Here is a 22,692-nt window from a genome sequence, read left to right as displayed (position 1 = left end):
GTCCAGCTCCTTTATTTGCGGCTCTGCGTTATAATGATTACAGGTCGACTTCCATGAACTGTACAAGCAGTAAAGGATGGCCAGCTATGCTTTACATCATTGTTTCACACAAAGCAAATACAGAAATATCCAATTGCCTAATTTCCTATTTAAAAAAATTTCTATAGGCACGAAGCAGAAGAATGTCGGAAAAGAGAGTGAAGGGAAGAGGTACGCATAAATAAAGAAATACTTCTTACATCAAAAAATGTCCCAGGAATCACAAAGTCTGCAGAAGCTTGGTTAATCAAATACTGCAGTACTGATCTCATCAGTATAAAAGTGAAAGAGCTTTAGTTCTGTAATAAAAATTCAATTTATTTCATTTTATTTTGGAGAGAGGGAGAGGAAAAAGGGTGGAAGGAAGGTGTGAGAGAAGGAAGGGCAAACTTTAAAACAGCAGCCAGTATTAGGAAGGGCAGGAGGAGAGGTGAACAGGCACATTGGAACCATGGGAACATGTAAATTGACCACTGTCAAACCAGTGTAAATTTCTTGGTTTCTCATGGAAAACATTTTTATCCACATATTTTCCTCCCAAACATATATCCAACACTGTCTTCAATATATGACTTTGTTGGTAACTTTTGAACAGGAATAGCACATTCATTCCTGCCTCCAAGTTGCTGTGAAAAGTTATCTAGATGATTTCAAACACTTTCTTCAGCTCTACGATAAGCTGCCAGTCAGACTTCTGCATTTCATCCCTGAACCAGTCCTTCAGAGCATCGATGGACTGACGGCTGATCTGCAACACACAAGACAAGCCCATCAGAAACATGCACATGAACGAAGGCAGCTTCTAGAGCACTGGGAGCAATTAACCTGAAAATGGGCACCGGCTTGCTCAGCGGGGAAGCTGCTTCTGCTCCCAGTTCTGCTGCTGATCTGCTGCACGATCCGTCCCCTTCATTTCCCTTTTCTCCTCACACCCCTTACCTGGGCTTCAGAGGCCACTGCAGCCCAGACCACCTCGTGCCTCGTGGAGCAAGGCAAGGGCTCTGCTGAGAGGAGCTCTGGCTTCCACCAGGGCCCACAGCAGCAGCACCACCTCCCAGTCCTGTACCTCCCTCTGACGGAGAGCTGCTCACCCCTTTTCTGGGTGTGTGCCCCCAGCATGCGTGTGGCAGGGTTTGTCTTACAACATGGTAACTACAGCAGTTAGGAGCCTGGAGAACTGTGGCTTTGCTTATGACCCAGCAAGGGGTCATCTCCTCACCTAGGCCTGGCGTTCCAGAATCAGTTTACTGCACGATTCCAGAGCTAGGCAAACAACCAGGCTGCAATGCCAGGGGGGCTGTGAGGCTGCTCCGAGCAGCAGCTGCACACCACGGACACACACAGCTCCTCGGCTGTGCTGCCCCCAGGGGAGGGAGCTGCGAGGTGCTCCAGCTGCAGCCCACCACTCCCTCGCTCCTCCCCAGGGGCACCACTACAAACCTCCAGCACAGCTCTGGAGAAACACAGCTGCACAACACCACACGTGAACCTTTTCAAATGTCTGTTGGTCTCTGGTGGAAGGTTCCTAGTGTGTGTTCTTCAGGCCCCACGCAACATTTCCACTCCAGGTGAGCTACCACTGCATGACCAGCCCTCTCCCAAAACGCCGATTGCTTTTACCTTACTGACGAGGATATCTGTTGCTTCAAAATGTCGTCCATACATTTTAGGTGATTCACCAGGAATAGGTTCTATTTTAACACATACTTCTTGGCCCTTTTTTGCCACCTCCACTGGTTTGTGGTTAATTTCAATACTCGTAACTATTCCAATGTCAACGAACTGCAATGCAATGGAGAAGCGGCGTGAGCGCCCGCGGGAGCTCTGCCCGGGCAGGTCCCTGCGCTCCAGACTCGCCGGCACGTGGTGCTGCCGGGGCCCCACCTCGCAACTGGGGAGGCAGAGGAGCTGCCCTGCCAGCACCACGCCCCCCCAGCCACAGCCCACCTGGGGCACAATCTGTTCTTCCCTCACCTCTCCCCACACGGGCTACCAGAAGGACACCCTTGCTCATCACTTTATACCACACAACAGGGAAATTGCACTGGGGCAGAGGAGAGGCTGACTGGCAGACACCCTCCAGCCATGCCCTGCTGCAGGGCTCAGCTCTGTTCCAGCAGATCACCTGGAAGGAGACTTCATCTGAAAGTCTGAATCTCCCACCAAAACTCTGCCTGCTGGCACCCAATTCCTGAGGTGGCATCCCAGGAACCCCCGCGTAGGTGAAACATCCACGGGGAAGAGGCCCCCACTTACGTTTTTGCTAGGTACACACATGGGAGTCCCCTGCTTCACCTGGCCGGCCTCCACAACGACACCCATCACTATTGGGTCACGAGAGTTGAAAATGAACTGAGGGAGTATTTTCATCTTGCAAGGAAACACTGCTATATGCCTGGAAAGTGACAAAGAAAAGGCATTTTGAAACAGATCCTGGGACGGTGTACGCAGCAGTGGCAGTCCTACCTTCTCCCACAAATCTTGGGCATTTATTCTAGGAGTGTCCCTTGGGAAGAAATCAAGCAGGAAAAAAATTCTTCCCCAATCTTGCTAATTCTAGTCAGTACTTGACCTTCAAGAACTATAGGGAGGAATAATCAAGCATGGATTTCATTTTGACTGGCTTGGGCAGTCAGCTAAAACCAAGATGGAAGAAATTGTGATTTTGCAGTATAATTACAGTCTCAGAAGAGCACAGGAATAGAAATATTACTGCCTCAACCCATTACAGGCACTCTAAAAATTCAAGATTTTTGTTTGTAGAGTGAACAACTATTTTTAAATGCTGAGGTATACAAACTGAAATTGGGATCAATATTTAATTAAACAGACTTCCATTTCTTTTTCTCTGTCCTTACTTTACTAAGGACCAGCCAATGACACAGATTCAAAAAATTCATTGTGGGTCCCTGTAAATTCTTAAATGATTGCATATTCATGTTACTGCAGTCAGAATTAAGCCCTGTACACTGGAATTGTATAAATACAAAGCAATGTAATCCATATCCCTTTAGTTTTCTTAACCCTGCAAGATTAACCCAATCTGTCACAAACCAGAAACAGAAGCCAAGTACACAAAGCAAACGTTAGCAAGGACATGATAATATTAGCTGCTTCTAGTAACCCCTTCAGAACTCTCACCTGACTAAGCCTAGTGCAGATGTAAACAATTAGACTGGAATTATTATCCTATCCTCTTCCTGCTTCCCTTCCTTCCCATTATATCTATATGCTAAATAATATGAAAATAAGAAATGTAATCCAATTTCACTTATAACAAAACAATTAAGAGACACCTATTTGTGAAGCATCCAGAACAGGATTCCTCTTACTTACTTGAATTCCTCTTGTTTCTGTTTCTTGTAGTCTTGTCTATATTTTGTGAAGGCATCAAATAAGTGATAAATTATTTCAGCACTAAAAATTCGAACTCCTAAGCTATCAGCCATCTCCTGTGCATCACGTTCAATCCTCACATCAAATGCTAGGATGACTGCATACCTGGAAGCAAAAGGAAGCCAAATGTTTTACCAGACAGACGACAGAACGAGAGCTCAGGAGGGGCTGGGACACCACCCTGCACCTATCAGCGTAGTGAAGTAAGGGAGTCACTTACTGCGGGTCATGCTCCAACATGACTGATGCCTTCATAACGTCCTTCTTATGGACAGGACCTATATTAATTCCTGAATACTGGTGAAAGGGAAAGACACAAATCAGTCACTCATCTTGCCCAGTCAAAAGGAAACAGTTACCACCAAAAAAGGAGCAACAGGATCAGAGAGAGGACAGGAGCACTTACTGGCACTTCCGATGTTTTAAGAAATTCAAGTAATGCTTCTAAAGAACCTAGAGTAGAAGCCTGGACATAAACACCTTTCTCTTCCAACTTGATTGCATTCAGGGTTTGCTTCAGCTCATGTATTAGTTCATCCTTACAGAAAAAAGAGAGCAAGTTTTAGTTCTGATGCTCTTTAAGCCTCAGGGTACAAAGTCTTTCTGCTCATGAGCTAGGAAGGATTCTGAATGCACGTAGGCTCAGGTACAAAACAGGGGGTGCCAGAGCAGCAAGTAAAAAACCCCAAACTTTTAAGAGCCCCTGCCTCTTAAACCCAAACTATTTTCTGTGACAGAGGAAGAGCTGTTGCCAGTTACTTTAAGCGCTCACATGTACTAGTACACTTGACATGTATGCTCGTATGTATGTTCCTGACCTTGGAAAACAGGAGCATCTCCTTTCAATTTTGGCTTTGAGATAGCTACATTCTCTTCCTCTGATGTTTCTGAAGTGTCAGTCACGAAATAAGCTTGCTACAGAAGTCTTAAATTGGCTTTGCAATTACAATAGTTTGAAGAACTCCAGTAATAGATACATACCTAATTTAATCAAATTATATGCATAAATGACTACAAATACCAAATCAGTGATTAGCATGTAGTCAAACCATGCTACGATTCTTGTTTTCAAACACTATTCTACCAGCAGAGACACCCCAGCAAAACATCAGTGAAAAGCTGAGGGTCAAGACCCCAAGAACATCACCACACTAACGCTTCACATGGACACGGCCACAGCACGTCAATGTAAGTTCTTAGAGGCAATCAGAAGAGCAAGTCAGTGGTACACTGAGCTCGCAACATCTGAATGAGTTTCATCACCAGACAACTCAGTTACCTTCAGTTTAAGTCTCTTATTTCAGTATTAGCCATCTCACCTTGAGAACTGGGACTTCATCTTCTTTATACGCTACAAGCAATGGCAAACCAGCCAGTGTTTTCTCCAGATCTTTCCCAAGAATCTTCACACCCTGAGCAGCAACAACCTCTTTGTGCTTTTCATACTGGTTCTGAAAAGGAGAACAAACACTGGTAAAGTTCACACGGATGCTGCGTGGCCACACGAAGTAGTGCTGAGCAGATAGAGAACTTGGCACCAACAAGCAGACCAGAGAGCGGGACAGCAAAGCCCAGCAGATCCCATCTATCACCAGTGATTTTCTCTGCTTTGCATTTGCAGGTTTGAGTCTGCACATTCCTCTCCCTTCAGATACCCCAAAACCCCTGCTGAGGCGGGCAGGGCAGGGGGAATCGTCTGGAAATGGAGAAGGTGGACAAAAAGGAGTATACACTAGAGAAGAACAAGCAGTGCTAGGGAGCTGCTCAGTTAACAAAAAACAAACCAACAACAAACCAACCCAAACAAATGACACATTCATCCCCACCAGGAAGCAAGAGGAAGATGCCGACAGCTCAACTAAAGCACTAAAGCTTTGCTGGCAGGGCCCAATGCTGTGTGGGAAGAGCTGCCTCATTCTCCCATGGAAGGCCTCCCACTCAGCCTTCTCATGGACACAGTTCCATGTTTGGTTTCCCAGGTGCTCCTCCCCACCCAACAGAGCCTCAAAGATCTCTCCACACCAAGGGCACAGCTCTAATACATCACAGAAGGTTATTTCTGAAGACTTTAAATCAGTGTTGGAGGGATTTTCTGGTTTGCTTCATTTCTTTTGTTTAGGAGATGTCTCATCCTTTTCTTGAAACTGCAAGGGAATTTCCTTCTTCAGTAAGCACTCCGTTCCTGCAAGCCTTCATTCTTTAGTCCTCCACCCCAAAATCTGTGTCTCTTTTCAAGGATGACAGTTTCCCATGGACAGGCTGAATTGAAACGTATCCTTATTGTCTGCTTAGAAGTAAAACCAGCTCCCCTAGATCCACTTCCCTAGCTAAAGGTTCTCAGATCAAGTATTCTTCCTCACAGTGCTGGTACCCTATAATCCATCTCCCCCTGAAGTGCAGAAAAGCACCTGAAGATCTTGATGGTAACTGTTATGTTGCTATTCAGTCCCACAAAAAAACTTCAGTCCTGGAACAGTTTCACAGATCAGTTTATCTTCTGCTTTAAATAGAGGGAAGCAAAGAGACAGCAACACTTTCAATTCACTCCTCATGGTACCATAATACATTCAAGAGCTTCCAGCGACGCAGAGGACATGAGCTCACCGCGAAGGTGCAGCTCCCCTTGGCGCCCCCGGCCGTGCTCAGGTCAGGAGCGTACAGCCGCAGGCAGGGCAGGACGCCCCAGGCGCCCACGGCCCTGCGCACGCGTGGGGTGTGGGGCTCCCCTCTCCCGGCCCCAGGCGGGCCAAGCTGCTCCCGGGTCCCACCTCAGCACCAACGCTGCTCCCTTCAGCACCTCCCAGGCCACAGCAGCCTCACAACAGAGGATCACCACGGCAAAGTAAGAACAGCAGAGGCAAGCCAGGCCCCAACAGTCTGACTGACCACTGGAATAATCTCCTCAGGGAAGTGGGGTCCCAAATACTGGACACACAACGCAGCTGGGCAGGATGCTGGGCCATCTTATGTATTACACAGACCATGCTTCTCCCAAGAAAGGTTGGACCAGATGATCCTTGAGGTCCCTTCCAGCCCGGTATTCTATGATTCTGTGACTTATTAGAACGACTTACTGAAGTGGGCAGGAAGGGACCAGATTAAGCAGTAAGGCCTGGAGTGGCCTGCAGGGACACAGACCTTCAGTGAAGCGACACAAACCACAATTGTTACAGCCTTAGATTAGGACCCCACTACCAGTTTTCTGCCTCTGAGCCAAACCTTTAAGGCCTGGCCTATTACATTCACCTTGGTTTTCTCTATGGTTTTCTTCACCTTATGATCTGTGCAGACGCTTATTTGTTCCTTTTAGACAGGTAAAGTCACAACAGCTCTTTTCATCATCTTTTAATTGTATGTGTTAATATGGATGCAAGTATTGATGTATTCGTAGTCTTTCATTCCTGTGTGCCTCCTCTTCCTTTCATGGAAAGCAACAGAGGCAGGATCTCAAATTCACTCTCTCTCCCCAGTCTGTTACGACTGGGGCAGCAAATTCTTCCAAAAAACAACTAAAGGCTGCAGATTCTGCAGAGATCCTGGTCATCACCACTCACCAACTACTCCCAGAAACTCACTTGTTCACCTTCTCAAATCTATGTGATTTTTGTTATTAAAAATACTACTTTTACTAATAATACATACTTTAACTCAGCAGTCCCTGTACTATCCCACTCCAATTTCCACTGAAGATGGGTAACTCCCTCTCACAGAGCCACATGCTTGAAGCCCTTGAAGCCCTGGCATCATCTTAAGCCTCACTGCAAGACAACTCCTCGATCCTCCTCTTTGCCACTGACAGCCACACCAACAGCTACAGACACATACACTCACCAAAACACTGGATGGATGTGCACTGTCTCGCCCTTTAAGTCCTCCTTAGACACTCCTAACATGGCTGCACACTGCTACATGCTCATGTTTTATAAATTTTGATTTTTTTTTTTTCTCCCCCCAGTTCTAAAATCTTCCCTAAATGTCAATACACAAACCAGTTTCCATACCTTAACTCGTAGCTCCTTCATAGGAGGAGGCAGCAGAAGGCCTCTAATCTGAGTTACTATAGGACCTTCTACCCCTGGAACAATAATGGTGTCTCCTTCCTTCAGGCGCCCGTTAATCAGGATAACATCTATGGTAGTGCCCATGCCTGGCAGTGCTTTCACCTGAATGAGCAGGGAGGAAAGAAAAAAAGATTACTCCCTGTTTAAGCACTTCAAACACAACTTTCTTTACCAGGAAGAAAGGGGCAGGGAAGGGAGAGAGTTCCAGATGAGTTTCGAAGAACAGCTGCTGAATTACCTCCATGACTTGAGCTCTCAGCTCCTGACACTCAGCCAGCCTCTTGGTCAGCATGGTTTGTGTCAGCTCCACGAGGAGAGCTATCAGGCTGCCCATGCCATCCCCCGTGTGGGCAGAGGTAGGTACAAGGGAAACAAAAGTGCGGGGATCCTTGTTCTCATAGTACAAGGCAGCGTTCAAGCCCTGGAATCAGGATTAACAGTTATACAGGGAAAAACATACACACATCAGTATTAACAGTAACATTCAACCTCAGGCAATTACTATAGAGCACTCTTTAAATTCCAGTTTAAAAAAAAAATATTGCTACTGGCAGTAAGCTGTAGAACATGAAGCCTGGACCCCCACATGGAAGCAGTGTGGGATAATTCCACAAAACCAATTACCACATCTAGCTTCTAGACAGCACTGTATGTCACTGGAGTGATTCGTGCCCTGCCAGCCTGCAAGGGACCAAGAGGCAGATGGGATCCTCTCAGGCAATTCCCAAAGAGACAAAGAATAAGGACAAGAATCTTTGCTATTCATGACTCCACTGACCACACACAGCAGCCAGCTGCTACTATTCTTTTACAAACTAGCACTCCAAGGGTGGAGCAGTTAAGAGATTAATTTAACAGCAAAGTTTGGTTTGTGAGAGGTAAACACCACTGTGTCAGAAAAGATGTGATAGTTTTCTTGGTATTCCAAGTTGGTTTGTGGAAACAAAAAAAACCCAACAAAACCACACCTGCAAACCACACCACCCACTCACTCCCCTTATTATCACTTCTGTTGGCCAAAACCCTTGAACATTTCAGCCCACCTGTTTTGCAAATTCCACAATGATAGCTTTTGCACGTTCTTCAAACTCATCTTTCGTATTCTTTTTCTGCTTCTTTAGGGTGACAGCTACATCTGTATCTGGGCTTTTTTTCCAGTCATACAACCTATCGATCTAGAGAATATAGTAATATGTCCTTTAGTAAGCTGCATAAGATGACATCTTTATGCTTATGCCACATCATCTGTGATAAATACTTCACTAGGCAACACAGCTAGACATCTACTTGCTCCAGTAATCAAATTAAATCTCTTTGCTTTATCACCTGTATTTACCTCTGTTCATCTGTTTACCCAGTGTCAGACTATTTTATGGTAGCAATCCTACTTCAGGTTCTATGAATTCAAGCTTAATGATCTAGGTTCATATGGGAAAAAATTAAGTTAATTACACCAAGTTTAAGGTAGAACATTCAAAAGAAAGAGACCCATGTACAGCTTCACCTACACAAAAAAAAAAAAGTTTAAAACCACAATGAAGATGTAGAGGTTTTCCTGAAAAGAAGCTGCATTCATTTTACACTGAACTTTTCAAACTGATTGGTGAACTTGTACCCTGTCCCATGTTGCTACAGAGAAAGGATCACAAGGGGCTGTTCAAAAGACAACTGCGTACTTCCAAAATACTTCTTGAGTTCTCCCACCAGGACAGATTTAGTTTGAGCAACTACTACATTTCCTGTACAAATTACAACTGTATCTTTAGAAAATGAATTATAACCTGGTTAGATGATACACCTATAACCTATATTTAATCTGACCCACCGTAGGCCTTAACAACTCTCCAGCCAATAGTTTTTATAAAAAGCAGCTCTTCTCAACAATGAGATAATGGCCTCCTCAGTTCCAACATGCTTCAACCTCAAAGCACATTTCATTTTTCAAAGTATACTGCAATTTTCACACTGCACACAAATACCTTTCTGTAAGTTCTCTGTCAGCACATCAGAGAGCATCCAAAGTCACTGGACATGAGTACTTTCCTTATTATAATACACAGAAGTAATCAAACAGCTGGCATTTCTCATACACAGGATTTCTAAAAACAAGGCTGAAAATAAGCTCTGCTATATGAGATCATAAAGCCAGCTGAAACACTTCCCACTAGTGATCTACATTACTGTTCCATGAGCTTAAAAAAGCCAGCTTGTCTTCAAGGCAAACTAACAACTATCAGCAGCTACAATAAAGTAAGACTTTTCAAGACAAAGCCTGTCTTTTGATTTTATCAGAAAAGGCACACAAATACATGTAAGTAGATGCAAGAAAGAAACAACAGAAACACAATTCCCAGAAGAATGAACAGATACAGAAGTTGCATAAGGTAAAGACACTTATCAGTAAGGACTCTGAGAAGAACTGAGAGATGATCCTGCAAAAGTGTGTTAAGGACATGAAAGATACAACAGAGAGGACCAAGAACCACTGCTTCAGACTTAACATGAACAATGCCAGTCCACAGAAGAAAACATCAAATTGTCAGATGCCAAAAACACATTAGAGTAGAAAAGCACAATATTACAGTAAAAAGCTGTCTTACCTTGTTGAGAGCTACTATAAAGGGGCACTTCTTTGATTTTAACAGATTTATTGATTCAATTGTCTGTGGCTCCAAACCATGCATGATGTCAACTACAAGTATAGCAATATCACAAAGTGAGCTTCCTCTGTTTCTTAGATTGCTGTGTAATTAAAAGAGGAAAAACAAAAAAAACACCACACAAACAGAATCAGTCGTGTTTTTTATTAAAATTTTGTTTCTACAATAAATACAATGCCAAACTTAATTGACCAACAAAAAGCTAATGCTGATCAAGTATTTTTTCCTCAAAAAAAGTAAACTGGATCAAAAAATATTCAAATCACGCTGTGTAAAACCCATTTAATATATTGGAGTATGTGTAAGCAAAACTAAGAAACCATAATAATAGGAAAATTCTTGGGAGAATAATATGTTTTTGAAAAGTTAAGATATATTCTGATTTTTGAGTGAGAACTGAGATAGCTGCACTGAAAGATGAGTGCAAAATCTGAACAAGACAGTTTATTATATGATACTACATAAACACCAAGATTATCAGATATCTTTGGTGCCAAAAAAAACTGGCTTGAAGATGAACAGCTGTGAGTGGCATGATGGCAAGAACTGATGAGAGCATCACCAACTGCCCTAAGACCTGACATTTCAACACCTGCAGGGGTTTATGTTTAAGGATGTCACAGCTGAGTCTTAATCCTTCTGCTGGGGGATTTCACCCAAGTGCTACCTCAGTGAGCACACTTGTGCACACCAGCTTTCAAACTTAAAAGTTGTTCCTAGACAGCACGTGATCTCTGCTAAGACTCAGCTGACTTGTGCAACTGGCAACTACCAGTCTTATGAACTCAGTTACCTTAATTGGGACACTATGGATTGAAGGCTAGGACAGACATTCCCATTTTTCACAGCAGAGTACTTAAGCCACCTGAAATCCTCACCTTTTCTCCTCCATCTAGCTTCCTGCTCCCATCTTTCCTCTTACACTAACTATTAATTTAAAAATTATTTACATGTTTTTTTCAGATATTTCTGGCTCAGTTGGCACAAAGACAAAAAACTTAATCACATAAAAAAGGCCAGCAATTAACCAGATATAAAAGGAACTTGCAAACTAAGCAAATCCACTTATTTCTCTACTTTAAGGGGTCTGAGGTTGGTTTGGTTTTTTTTGTTTGTTTGTTTGTTTTTGGTTTTTTTTTTTTGTTTGTTTGTTTGTTTGTTGTTTTTTTGTTTTGTTTTGTTTTGTTTTGTTTTTGTTTTTGGTGGTTTTTTTTGTTTTTTTTAAAGACCTAGCACTTTGTTAAAAATACATCCAGACACTTCAGCCAACACTTCTGGGAAGGACTATATTGTGAAAAAGCATTACCTGAAAGACTCATGTCCTGGAGTGTCAATTATCAGCATGCCTGGGATTTTTATGTTCTCTCTGTCAAACTAACATTTCACAGTATTAGTCATCTTGTAAAGATCTCACAAGAAGAAAAAATAAAACTTAAGAGCTGGCAGCATTACTGACAGCCTTTATTTCAAAAGTGCAGATATGTATTTTAAAAAAAGGCCAGTACTCTCCATAAACCAAATCAAAGTTCATTTCAATATTTTAAAAATAATTTAGAAAAAGATGCAGCACATTCCCCTAGATATCAAGTGGTCATAAGTTCAGCTAAAATCTGTAAGACAAGGCAGTCCACAGAGGGAGGGAAAAAAATAGTTCAGGCAAGTGAGACTTATCCATTTCCTCCTCTCCACAGGCTTTACCTTTTTAACTGAGTAAAATATTGGAAAGCCATTATTAGCAAGGTTTTTCAGTCAGCTGCTGCTGCAAGCAAAATAGGATATAGCACCCAAAAAGCAACACAGAACAGTTACTCTCTGCAGCATAAGAAAAATTTCTCACCCAAGAATGGGCTCGATTTCAGCACACATAGTAAAAAAATAAATTTAGCTAGAAAATACACTCAGTAAGTTTCAAAAGTCTTAACTGACAATCAAAAGACTGACAAAGAAGCAGTCTGTGTACACATGTACTGTCCAGAACAAAGCAAGCACTATTTGTGTATTTTTCTGAAGAAGTGGCAACACATTGCTTGAAACCAAATGTATTCAACCAAAAAGAAATTAAATGAGACAGAGGGGGAAGGATAGGAATTAAAAAACAATCAACCCACTTGAGATGGGGGAGGGGACAGCTGCCTTTGTCAGGAAATCTCACAAGGCCTTAACTAGTTTATATTTCATACTTTTTTAAGAAACAATCTCTGAAGTGCTCCAACTTACATTTTTCACCATCTTAGTTTGCTCATTAATAGCTTCAAGAGGAACATTAGTTGCTCCAATCTGCTGAGTGATTCCACCAGCTTCACTGTCCTGCACATGAGTGTGGCGGAGCTAAAGATAAAAAAAGACCAGAAATATTTACATGTAAGAGACTCAAGTCATCTCTTTGAGTACACTTTAACTCTGTTTTCAATTAAAAAAAAAAAATCCCCAACATGCATAAACAAGATGCACAAGGCAGTGCCTTCACATTCCACATCTTACCTTATCTAAAATTTTAGTCTTGCCGGTGTCTACATGCCCCAGGACACAGATGACTGGTGCTCTGAGCTTCTCAGTGTTCATATTTTTGCTGTTTTCAGCTCGTCGCTTCTATGGAAAATACACAAAAATGGGTAAGTATAAGCCAAAAACTACAGCTCTCCTCTTGACTTGACTACATACATAAAACAGTTAACTGTGGGATTTAAATTTTCAAGACAATTCAAAGCCTGTCATCTCTCTTTCAGCAAATCAAAAATTTACAACTAACAGTTAAGTTTTTGGTTTGTTTTGGTTACAGTCTAGAAGGACAAGTTATTATATCCACTAGCATGCAGCTTTGTTGATGGTACCTTCTGAAGAAGTTTCTTAGTTAAGTTACCAGAGCACATCAGCAGCCACAAAAATGCTCAAGTTTAGAAATACATGTTTTTAAACTCTGATACATCTGTAAAGGATAAAAGCCTCCATCTCCAGGAGGGGGAGAGGTGGAAGGGAACAACACTGAAGTGTACATTCTTTGTGATCAGGTTTGTCTAAAAATCAAATGCATCACCTTCAGACAAAATCTGGTATCTTTTCCTTAACTAACCAAATTTCTGGACCTTCCAAATTATTACTCATGACACAGCCACCATTTTGTCAAAGACAGTCAGAAGGCTTTTCAGTGAACTGGATTTTAAGTTGTTTCTTATGCAACACAACCAAAGCTGTATCTCAGCACCTCGATCCTCCGTTTAGCTTTGTCGTAGGCTCGCTCTTCCTTAGTGCGGTCGTCGTCCGAGTCGTACTCCGAATCAGAGCTGATCTCCTTGCTCTGCTTTTTTTCCACAGATTGTTTTCCAATAGCTTGGGAGTCTGCCTCTCTCTCATCTGAAGTCTTTTCATCCTCTTCTTCACTCCCTTCACTGTCTTCAGATTCTTCACTCTCCTCTTCCTCTTCTTCCTCATCTTCTTCCTCCTCCTCTTCCTCATCCACTTCATTTTGTTCTTTGACTTCAATGTGGACAGGTTTGCTCTCTGTCAAAAAAAAAATATAAAATTTTCTATTAAATTCACACTTGTGGGGGAGAGGGCAACAAAAAAAACCAATCAGACTACTACAGAAGAGTGAGGACAGCGAGTAAGTTTTCCTCCAGAAGTGCTAGTCAAGATCAGTGTTCATCTTCCAATGTCAACAACGCAGCAAGTGTTCCATGTTCAGAGCTGCCGACCTGTGTTGAGAACCTGTGCAAGCAGAGTGAGGTTGGTGGGGGGGGGGAGCAATGACATTGTCAGCACACACTTGACATCATTTACAATCTTCAGATGAAGTGACATTCTTTAAAGCTGTGTGCACTTCAGAAAGGAATAAACACACTAACATCTTTAAACAGAAAGCAAAAATACTCCCAAATTCAACAAAATACAGATTGTATGTATTACTAATCAGGAATGCACAATTAAGCAGAAGTAACAAACAGTCTCTTCTTTACCTTTAAAAAAAAAATCTCATTGTAAGGTTTTCCTAGGTTATTCAGAGATTAGTATTTTTCAGAGTTGCTTCAGTAAACAAGAAGAACTATCAAAAAGCAATTTTCTTTCTTAGAAAGGGATGTGACATGCTCCCCAGAACAGCAGCGACAGACTAAACCAGACTTGCAAGAAAGTGAGCAGCCCTCAGTACTCAAAGCAGAACAGTGCAGCACCCCAGGAACACACACTTGTGCTGAAACAACGCCCATGCTGCTGTACGCATGCATATATAGAGTATTACACTCGAAAGCACAGATGCTGGAAGTATAGGGCTGAGGAAGTCAAAAAATACTTGATGAATAGTCTTTGAACTTAAGAAACAATGAAGACACATCATGGGGCCATTAAGAACAGTAATCGGCTCCTGTAATCAACTCCACAGCAACACAGCTTTCTCCACCACTGGAGGAAAATGTCCGAGATGTTATCCCTGCGTTCTTGTGCAGCTCCAGCTTCCCCAGAAACACTGCTGTTGGCTGCAGACAGAACCCAGGCCTTGGCACACACACAGGACTATGAATGTTCCAGCAACTCTTTCCTTTCTTCTGCACCTGCCTCTTCAAAAGGCAGATGAGAGAAGGTATCTAGAACTTACTATAATGCACATACACTCACCTCCACACCATCTTAGACCCCCACTTCTTTGAGAACTCGTCTCAAAGGTACTGTCCTAGATGTTGCCAGATTTGTGCAGTAATACTGTTATGGCTTTAGAATGGTTACCAGAAAAATACAATACCAGGTAAAGGTTTCTCTAAACTCCCGGCAGTGGTATAAGCACACATTAAGAGAGACATTTTACTCCCACAAAACCAAACAAAAAACTGCAACTGATTTATTTTAGGTGATAACTGCACATTAGTATTCCCAGCAGGTCTCCTTGAGCAGTATTTGTGCGGTTTCTGAAAGCTTTGAGAAAAGCCTTTTAGAAGAGGACCTTTTATCTATTCATCATCACACTTGCCTCATGATTTATCTAGTGGGGCAGGGGGAGAGTCTAAATACAATATTGTTTTCTACAGAAACAAAACAACTCAGCCCAAAGAAAATTTCATCAGAAAAAGTATCTCACCTTTCTCTGCATCTTCATCACTAGCCATAGCTTCCCAGTCATCCAAACCCGCATCTTCTGTTTCTTCTTCTTCCTCCTTTTCTTCTGCAACTAAGAAATCCAACATTAAAGGAAAAGACAGAAACAGCCCAGCAACTTGCAACATTTTTAGATGCCCCTTCCTTTGACATACTGACAACTGCAGCTTACAATTTTGCTGCTACCATACTTGCACCAAATTATCCCCACGTTCCCTGCGCAGAAAACGTTGCATACTTAAGAAAAAGTCTCTCCACAAAGTCTTATTGCTAGCACCTTTGCCTAGCAAAACATTTTGGGAAGACATAGCTAAACTACTCATTTGGTTCCTGTCTGCTTATCAAGCAAATACCTGAATAATGCATGTCACACAAACCTACTGCAACCATGCTGCTTGAAAGGAGCTGCCCAATTAACAGTTAGCCACAGAGAACCAAGCAACAGGGAAACAAAAAAAACAAGTTGGGTTACAGTATTAATTTTAATTAGTGGGGAAAATAAAATGTCTATAAAAATTGCTATTTCAGGACTGCAGGTGCCTTACTATACCATGTATTCCAGAAGCATTAATTCATTCCAGCAGAAATTTGGTCAGATATATGAAGAGACTGCAGCTCTTCAAAACAGACAAATGAAAAATGCAAACTTTTAACCCTCTCCAGAAGAGGCATTAAACAATGTATATGTTGCAGCCCATGGAGTGTCAGGAAATTTCAGCTCTTTGAAATTAAGAGTAAGCTCCAGACTGCTAGAATATTAACTGGGAACTACTGTTCTGCCAGTGAGCCCTTCTCTTGTGTGGTAACAGAATTGCTTCTTTGAGACAGAAGTAAAGTGAGAATTACTCATTCAGCTTTGTTTTCAAAATTTTGTCAGTATTTGTCCATCTTAAGAATAAGTGTGAAAAACTGAAACAGCCTCCTTGCTGAAGGAGAATTCCAGTGCAATGGAATTTTGCTAAAACAAGTACTATGCACAGGCAAAAATTAAGGCACAAATCACTTGCTAGATGGCAGTTTCACAAGCTAACCTATATCCACTGCACTCAGCACTTGTCAATGCAAAACATTTGGAATCAAGAATATGATCAGTGTGAGTATTGCAGTATCAAGGCTGGAAGCAGTGTTTCCTCCCTGCCCCCAACCTCACCACTGACAAAACAGCCTTTTAGAAAGCAAATGAAAAGTCAAGGGAGCTAACCATAAAGGCACTAAATGTGCTTATTTGAGACAGCTGCCTAAGCCAGTTGAACACTGGAATTCACCCCAGATCAATGGACTTTACACTCTTATTTTGAGGCCTCACACCTTTTTATTCTATGAAATTCCATCAGTTCCTCAAGAAAAGAAAAAAACCCAACAACTACCTCAAGAAAGGAATGCCATTCAGCCCTCATCCAACAAGGCAGATACCCACCCTGCAGCACTGCCACAGTCTTACATGTTTTAAGCTCATTAGCATTACTACTGACCTGGCTCCACTGGAAGAGGAGTCTCCTCTTTTACCGGTGTTTCCAGTTCTACAGCATCTTCAGCTGGGGAAGTTACCTCCACGCTCTCTGAAATTGCAAGAAAGCAAACTGGTTATAGTCTTCCAAAGTGCAAACAACTCAGACATACAGGTTCACATTTAAATTCTGGTTTTACACTGCGCTGTTACAAGTAAACAATGCCTGAATTAACATAATCCCAAACTAACTGAGCTCCCACTAACTGAGCTAAAACAAAGTTGGAGCATGTGGCTTATCTGAAAAACATTTGTCTTTCTAGGCAGTTAGACTGATGTGAGAGGTCAGTTGTTGGCCAAGAGGATCACCATTGCTTTTAAAAATTTTAAAAAAAACTCACTTTCTTTAAAAGACAAGCGAAAATGAAAATTCTTGTGCTACCTCAAAAATTAATCAATAAAATTCAGATAAGCACCATTCTCATTCTTTACACATACTCCTTAAGTGGCAAGTATCCACAGATCTCTCCTATCAAATGTGAAAAATAAGCTAAATAACAAAAGAACTGATGCAAGGTCGTTTCGGGTTGTTTGGTGGGGTTTGTTTGTTTGTTGTTTGTTTTTTTAAATTAAGGAATAGTCTTGAGAAGATCCACAGTAATATCCCTACAGGAAACCCAGGAAGCACAAAAGTAAAAATAACTTCCAAAACATTCAGTCTACATCTTACTAGTGCAATAAATCCTAAGTGTTAAAAAATGCAAGCTCATACAGGCTCATAGCCTGGAAACTGAAAATGGGTTTTATATATAAGAAAACAAACAGATTGTCTGCAACTTAAAAGTACTAAAACTAGGAACAATCCCCTTTGATCCTGGAACTTCAACTTAGACTTAATTACAAGTCTTTATTACTTACAGTACATTGTATTTAACCTACATATGCATTTGACTTCACATTCATAAAAGGCCTTTATGTTCTGATCGTCTACAACATTCATAAATTCTAAAGAAAATAGCCAGGCTAGGAAAAACAGTCAACTAGACTGTAAAACAAAGGATTAAGGGAGCAGCCTTCAAAATGACTGGGATTCTAATGCATCAGCACTTGCAGGTGGGGCCAGGGGTGTCAAAAGAACCTCAGAGGCACCCTGAAGTGCAATTAAGTTTACTATTAGCTGAATTATTTCAAACACTTCCGGAAATGTGACTAATTTAGTAAGTATTCCTATACACAACCCACACCTTCTTTATTTTCTGGCTGCTGCTGCTTCTTTTTCTTTTTGTCTTCATATATTGGCCTCTTCTTTGGCACAGAGTCTTTGGATGGCACTTCAACACCTGCAAAAAAAGAAATTAAGATTAATTACTAAACATAAGCTTTGGTTTAAATGAGAATACATTTTCCAGAATTGTGAGGTGAAGGAAGGAGTGGAAAGTAGGTTCAATATCAACATTAATCTTTTTTAAATGTGTGATATTCAAAAGCTGCAGAGTTTGAGCAGAGTATAGTTCTTCAGATACCCTGGATGCTCTCAAGAAGTTAGATCACTAAAGGGGGAAGGAGTAGAATACTCAGACTGATCCTAAGACTCCAGGTCAGAAGCTACCACATACTTACATAGGATTTCATGTACATATGTAACTCCAGATTAACAAGTACATGTCAACTGAAGATCTGCTATGCTAAAACTCACTTAAAACCTGTCTGTCAGTCATAGTAGTTTCAGACAATCTGGAGCAGCTAAGAAGCACAGCTCTTAAAAGCTTAAGGCTGCTCAGTAAATCACATTTACCCTTTTGCTCAGTGTTGGAGTCTCATTTATTTGATTTTTTTTTTTTTTTTTTTTTTGCCGTGTTCAATTCATCAGCTTTGTCTTCTCAGAGAACAACACCACTGTAACATTAGAAGGGATTCAGTTGAAAAGATAAATTTGGTGCAAAGACAAATTAATAATTACTGCTGCACCTTCTGAAGCACTCAAGTTTCCTTCAGGTACCATGCAAACTACATGTAGATCTGAAAAAAATCCCTTTGCAGCAGCACACAGGTAGGATTCTAATAACTACAGCAACAACTGAAGAGAAATGGCCTTTGTGCATGGTTAAGAGCCCCAAACACTGCTAGCTACAGAGCTTCCTACACTTACACATCCATCTACCAGCACTGTCAGAGAGTGTGCTCCACAAATACAAGATAGATACCCAGCACTCAGGAACTCATTTCTTTCCTCAGCTCCAAACAAGTTACCAGGAACTAGTTAGGACATGGGTTACAATACATGGGACACACTTACTTCACTGGAATGAAAACAGATTGTATTTGCTGAAGCAGTAGGAAAGCTCCTATGTATCCTTTCCCTGAAGTAAATGCAAGAGGACATACCACTCCTGTGGGCTAGCCAACCCAAGACAAAACAATGCACTTGCTTCAGTGAGCACAGGAGTTAATCCAAGAGTATCCAGATCACTGGTCTTACAAGACCTGCAGCACAGCCCATCTGCTCTTCCTGGCCTTTGGACTAAACCATGGAAAGAAGTGTTTTTTCCTAAGTTCCATAACTAACATCTTTAAAACACACGTAGAATGTATTAGTAAGTTGGATATTCAAGGAGGAAGATGAAAATATACAGACATTTAACCTGCTTAAAAAAATAAATGGAGGGGAGGCCACACACACACACTGCCTTTCTTGACCACAGAGAAGTCTTACATGGAATTACTCAGCATTTGCCCTCTTAGTTCCAGATAGGGAACAAAACACCAAGCACAAGAGCAGTAAGAACTATGAATTATTATAATTTTAACTTTATTGCTTACCCTGAGCTTGGAGTAGCTTAAGAGTAGCCTCTGCTCGGGCTCTGGCTTCTCGCTGAGCTTTTGTTAAAAGTTTTCCCTCCTTCTTCAAACGCTCCTTCCTTTCTTTTTCCTTCTGTTTCTTTCTTTCTTTCCTCTCTTGCTCTAATCGTTCCTAGAAAAAGGTTAAAAAAAATGCAGAAAATCTAAAGCATGCTTTACATAAAAGCTGACCAAGCGTATGTTCTTTTGAGAAACATGCAAGGCTAACCCAGCAGCAGCAGGCAGATGCCACCCTCTCCCCTGTCCTATGCCCAGAGCAAGACACACGGTACCTCCTCTTTGCGCTTCGCTTCCAGCTCCTCCAGGCGCCTGATGCGTTCTTCCTCCTCTCTTTTGGCCCTTTCCTCCTCCTCTTTCATTTTAGCCAAGGCTTCTTGCATCGCTTTAACTGTGGCTTTACTGGGACCCTTTTTCTTCTCTTTCTCTTTTTCCTCTTTCTCACCTTTCTTTTTTTTCTTGTCTTTTTTCTTTTTGTCCCCCTCATCATCAGCTACAGAAAGAAGCAGCACATGGAAAATTTAAAAATACAATAAATACGAAGAGTACTCTAAATATAATTGTTTCAAATATGATAAATAACACTAAACTAGAAACATTTTGACTCACTACTACATAAGCACTTCATCATGAAAACAGAAAACCCTGAAGGACTCTTCAATAGCACTGTCTCTTAAGTTACAAAGTCAGTGGCTTTTGCTTTTCCATGTACCTGAGCAAACTACGGGCCAGGAAAAAAAAAAGCCACATGTGAGCCAGCACAGAGGCAGACAAGGCTAGCAACCCCCAGTGGTCCCCGTTCCCAATAAAGCAAGCCATCCTCACTGCCTGCCACCTCTCTGGCCTTCTGATAAAAGCTACAATGTTTAAATGAGTTTCAGAAACCAGGTTACAAACCCTCAGCTCCTGCAGGAGTCTCTCCTTTTTCACCAGAGATTGTTGCCACTTCAGAAGCCTTCTCTTCAGCTTTTTTTGCAGATTCCTTTAGCTTTGCTGGTTCTTTACCACCTTCTAATTCTTCCTTCTCTTTCTGCTTCCTCAGTTTGGCTTTTTCTTCCTCACGTTTTTTCCTTTCACGTTCTTTTTTTTCTGCCTTCTTCTGAGCCACTGTTTTTACTCTGAATGAAGGTTCTTCTTCATCATCCCCACTTTCAGCAGCAGGAGCTGACTTTGTTTTTTGGTTTTTCTTCTGTCCTTTTCTAGACTGGGAGACATCATCCGATTCATCACCACTCTCACCTGTGGACACTGCCCCTGCACGCTCTTTGCTTTTCTTAGTGTTAGTTTCATCATCTTCTGGCAAGTCATGCTTTTTATTCGACTTCTGAGTTTTCCCTTTGCTTTTCCTAAGCTGCGTCTCATGATCATCATCATCGCTGCCAGAAAGCATATCTTGTTTTGCTTTTTGAGTTTTTTTAGACTTTTTATCTTTATCTTCCACCTCCTCACTGTCATAGTCATTTTCCAGATTGGCTTTTTTACTCTTCCCTTTCCTTTTTTTATCTTGTTTTGATAAGTTTTCTTCATTGTCATTTTCAACCTGGTAATTAAAGAATTCAATAATCAGCCATGAAAAATTACTTGCTATTGTGAGCTAAGTAGTAGCATTAAGAGATATAAAGAAAAAAATTCTCTTCCTGAAGATGAAGTTTGAAAACAGTAACTAGTCTTGCTGAGTGCACTACACCTTAACCCACAACTAAAAATTATTCTGATTGACTTTGAATCAGGAACACACAGCTTCTCAGGAAATCTTTCACAATTCATTTCATTATGAAAATGTGATCACATAGAATTAAAAAAACATGCTGGTTGCACGTTTCACATAGGATTGCCAAATACACTGCAACACTAGAACTTTTCTGGCACAGAAGTTGTCTTGTATTTCCACCCTTTCCTGTTAAATAGCCCACCTCCCTCTCAGTGTTCACCTTTCCTGTAGAAGGTTCCCTGTCAACTTTCCCTCCTTGCGCCTCTATTGACAGTTCTTCCAGCTCCTTCAGGATATCATCTTCACTAAAATAAGAAAGAAGTTATGATATTTAAGTATCTGACCCATTGTATAATGGAATACAATAAGAAGAAAAAAAAAAAACCACCACACTCACTCAAAATCCTGTTTTTTCTTCTCTTTTTTCTTTTTGCCTTTGGATTTCTGAGGCTCTTGCTCCTTCGCAGCTCCTGCACCTTCTATCTCAGCAGCAAGGGCATCAATATCAATATCATCTTTTGCACTAAAATGCAGAAGGAAAACAAGGTTATGAAGAGTTCAAACTTTAAGTTCACACAAGCAGAAGCCATTTGCATACAAAAAAACTTCAAAATGGGAAATCAATCACAAAACATCAGCAATGCAGGGGCAAACCCCACATTTAACTAACCACTCTGCACCACAGTGCATTATTCCACCCAGCTGGATGAAAAGGAACCACCTTCACACAGCTGCTTGAAGGGAGCTGGAACAGTAAAACCTTCAGTTCTTCCAAGACTAACTTCAAAGGTTTTGATGTGATACACAACAAAACTTCTGGGAGGAATGTAACTAGACTGTTTTACTTTGTTCCTCTGAAAGATTAAATTGTTTTAGTCCTTCAAGTAGATGACACTGATAGAAAAGCAGCCTCCACAGTGGAAGCATAAATAGAAGAAATCTTGGTATTTTGTAACCAGGCAATTCTATTAAGGACTTATCTGCTCCTTTAAACACCTTTTCTAAAAGAAAAAAGCTACTGTATTTTTATATAGCAAATAAGTGAAAGTTCTTCACAGCTTTCAACTTACAATTACAGCTACATACATTTTGCCAGCAGACTGAAAAGTTTTCTTCTTCTCTTTCAAGAAAGAAGTCACATGGAAGAACACAGTTCAGCCCTGAGCCAGACTCTAAAGCAGTTCATAAAAAATACAACTACAGTTGGCAAGCAATCATTTCCACACTTGGCTTAGTACCACCACTCCCAGGCCTAAAGAAAGCCAGACGAAGTTGCACTGGGCATCTGAAGTATGCATCCTTCCTTAGGAGATCTCCTTAGATCAAGTTTCTCTTCTAAGGCATTTTCTTTTCTTGTTATAAATACCCTCTCATCTGCAACTAAGCAGAAGTGGGTTTTTCCCTGTCTTTTATCAATAGCTGTATTATATGTGCTTTTTT

General features: G+C 41.4%; 1 protein-coding gene across 1 annotated transcript; it reads right to left on the bottom strand.

Moving 5' to 3' along the window:
* On the bottom strand, positions 1–21,775 carry EIF5B (eukaryotic translation initiation factor 5B; the record flags this gene model as incomplete). Its single annotated transcript, XM_008946558.1, has 23 exons — positions 1–787; positions 1,660–1,821; positions 2,296–2,434; positions 3,376–3,540; positions 3,656–3,732; positions 3,842–3,973; positions 4,755–4,886; positions 7,437–7,598; positions 7,735–7,917; positions 8,540–8,671; positions 10,097–10,238; positions 11,463–11,530; positions 12,374–12,484; positions 12,638–12,745; positions 13,359–13,654; positions 15,222–15,305; positions 16,711–16,797; positions 17,924–18,025; positions 19,506–19,656; positions 19,817–20,034; positions 20,439–21,081; positions 21,473–21,557; positions 21,650–21,775. Coding segments are annotated over 23 exons (3,613 nt in total), but the record flags the coding sequence as incomplete, so codon positions are not given.
* Positions 21,776–22,692: the final 917 nt, after the last annotated feature.

The sequence above is a fragment of the Merops nubicus genome, unplaced genomic scaffold (assembly GCF_000691845.1).
Source record: "Merops nubicus isolate BGI_N331 unplaced genomic scaffold, ASM69184v1 scaffold23208, whole genome shotgun sequence".
Classification (NCBI taxonomy): domain Eukaryota; kingdom Metazoa; phylum Chordata; class Aves; order Coraciiformes; family Meropidae; genus Merops; species Merops nubicus.
Note: the sequence above shows the minus strand (reverse complement) of the source record. Positions and strands in the feature narration are given on the sequence as shown.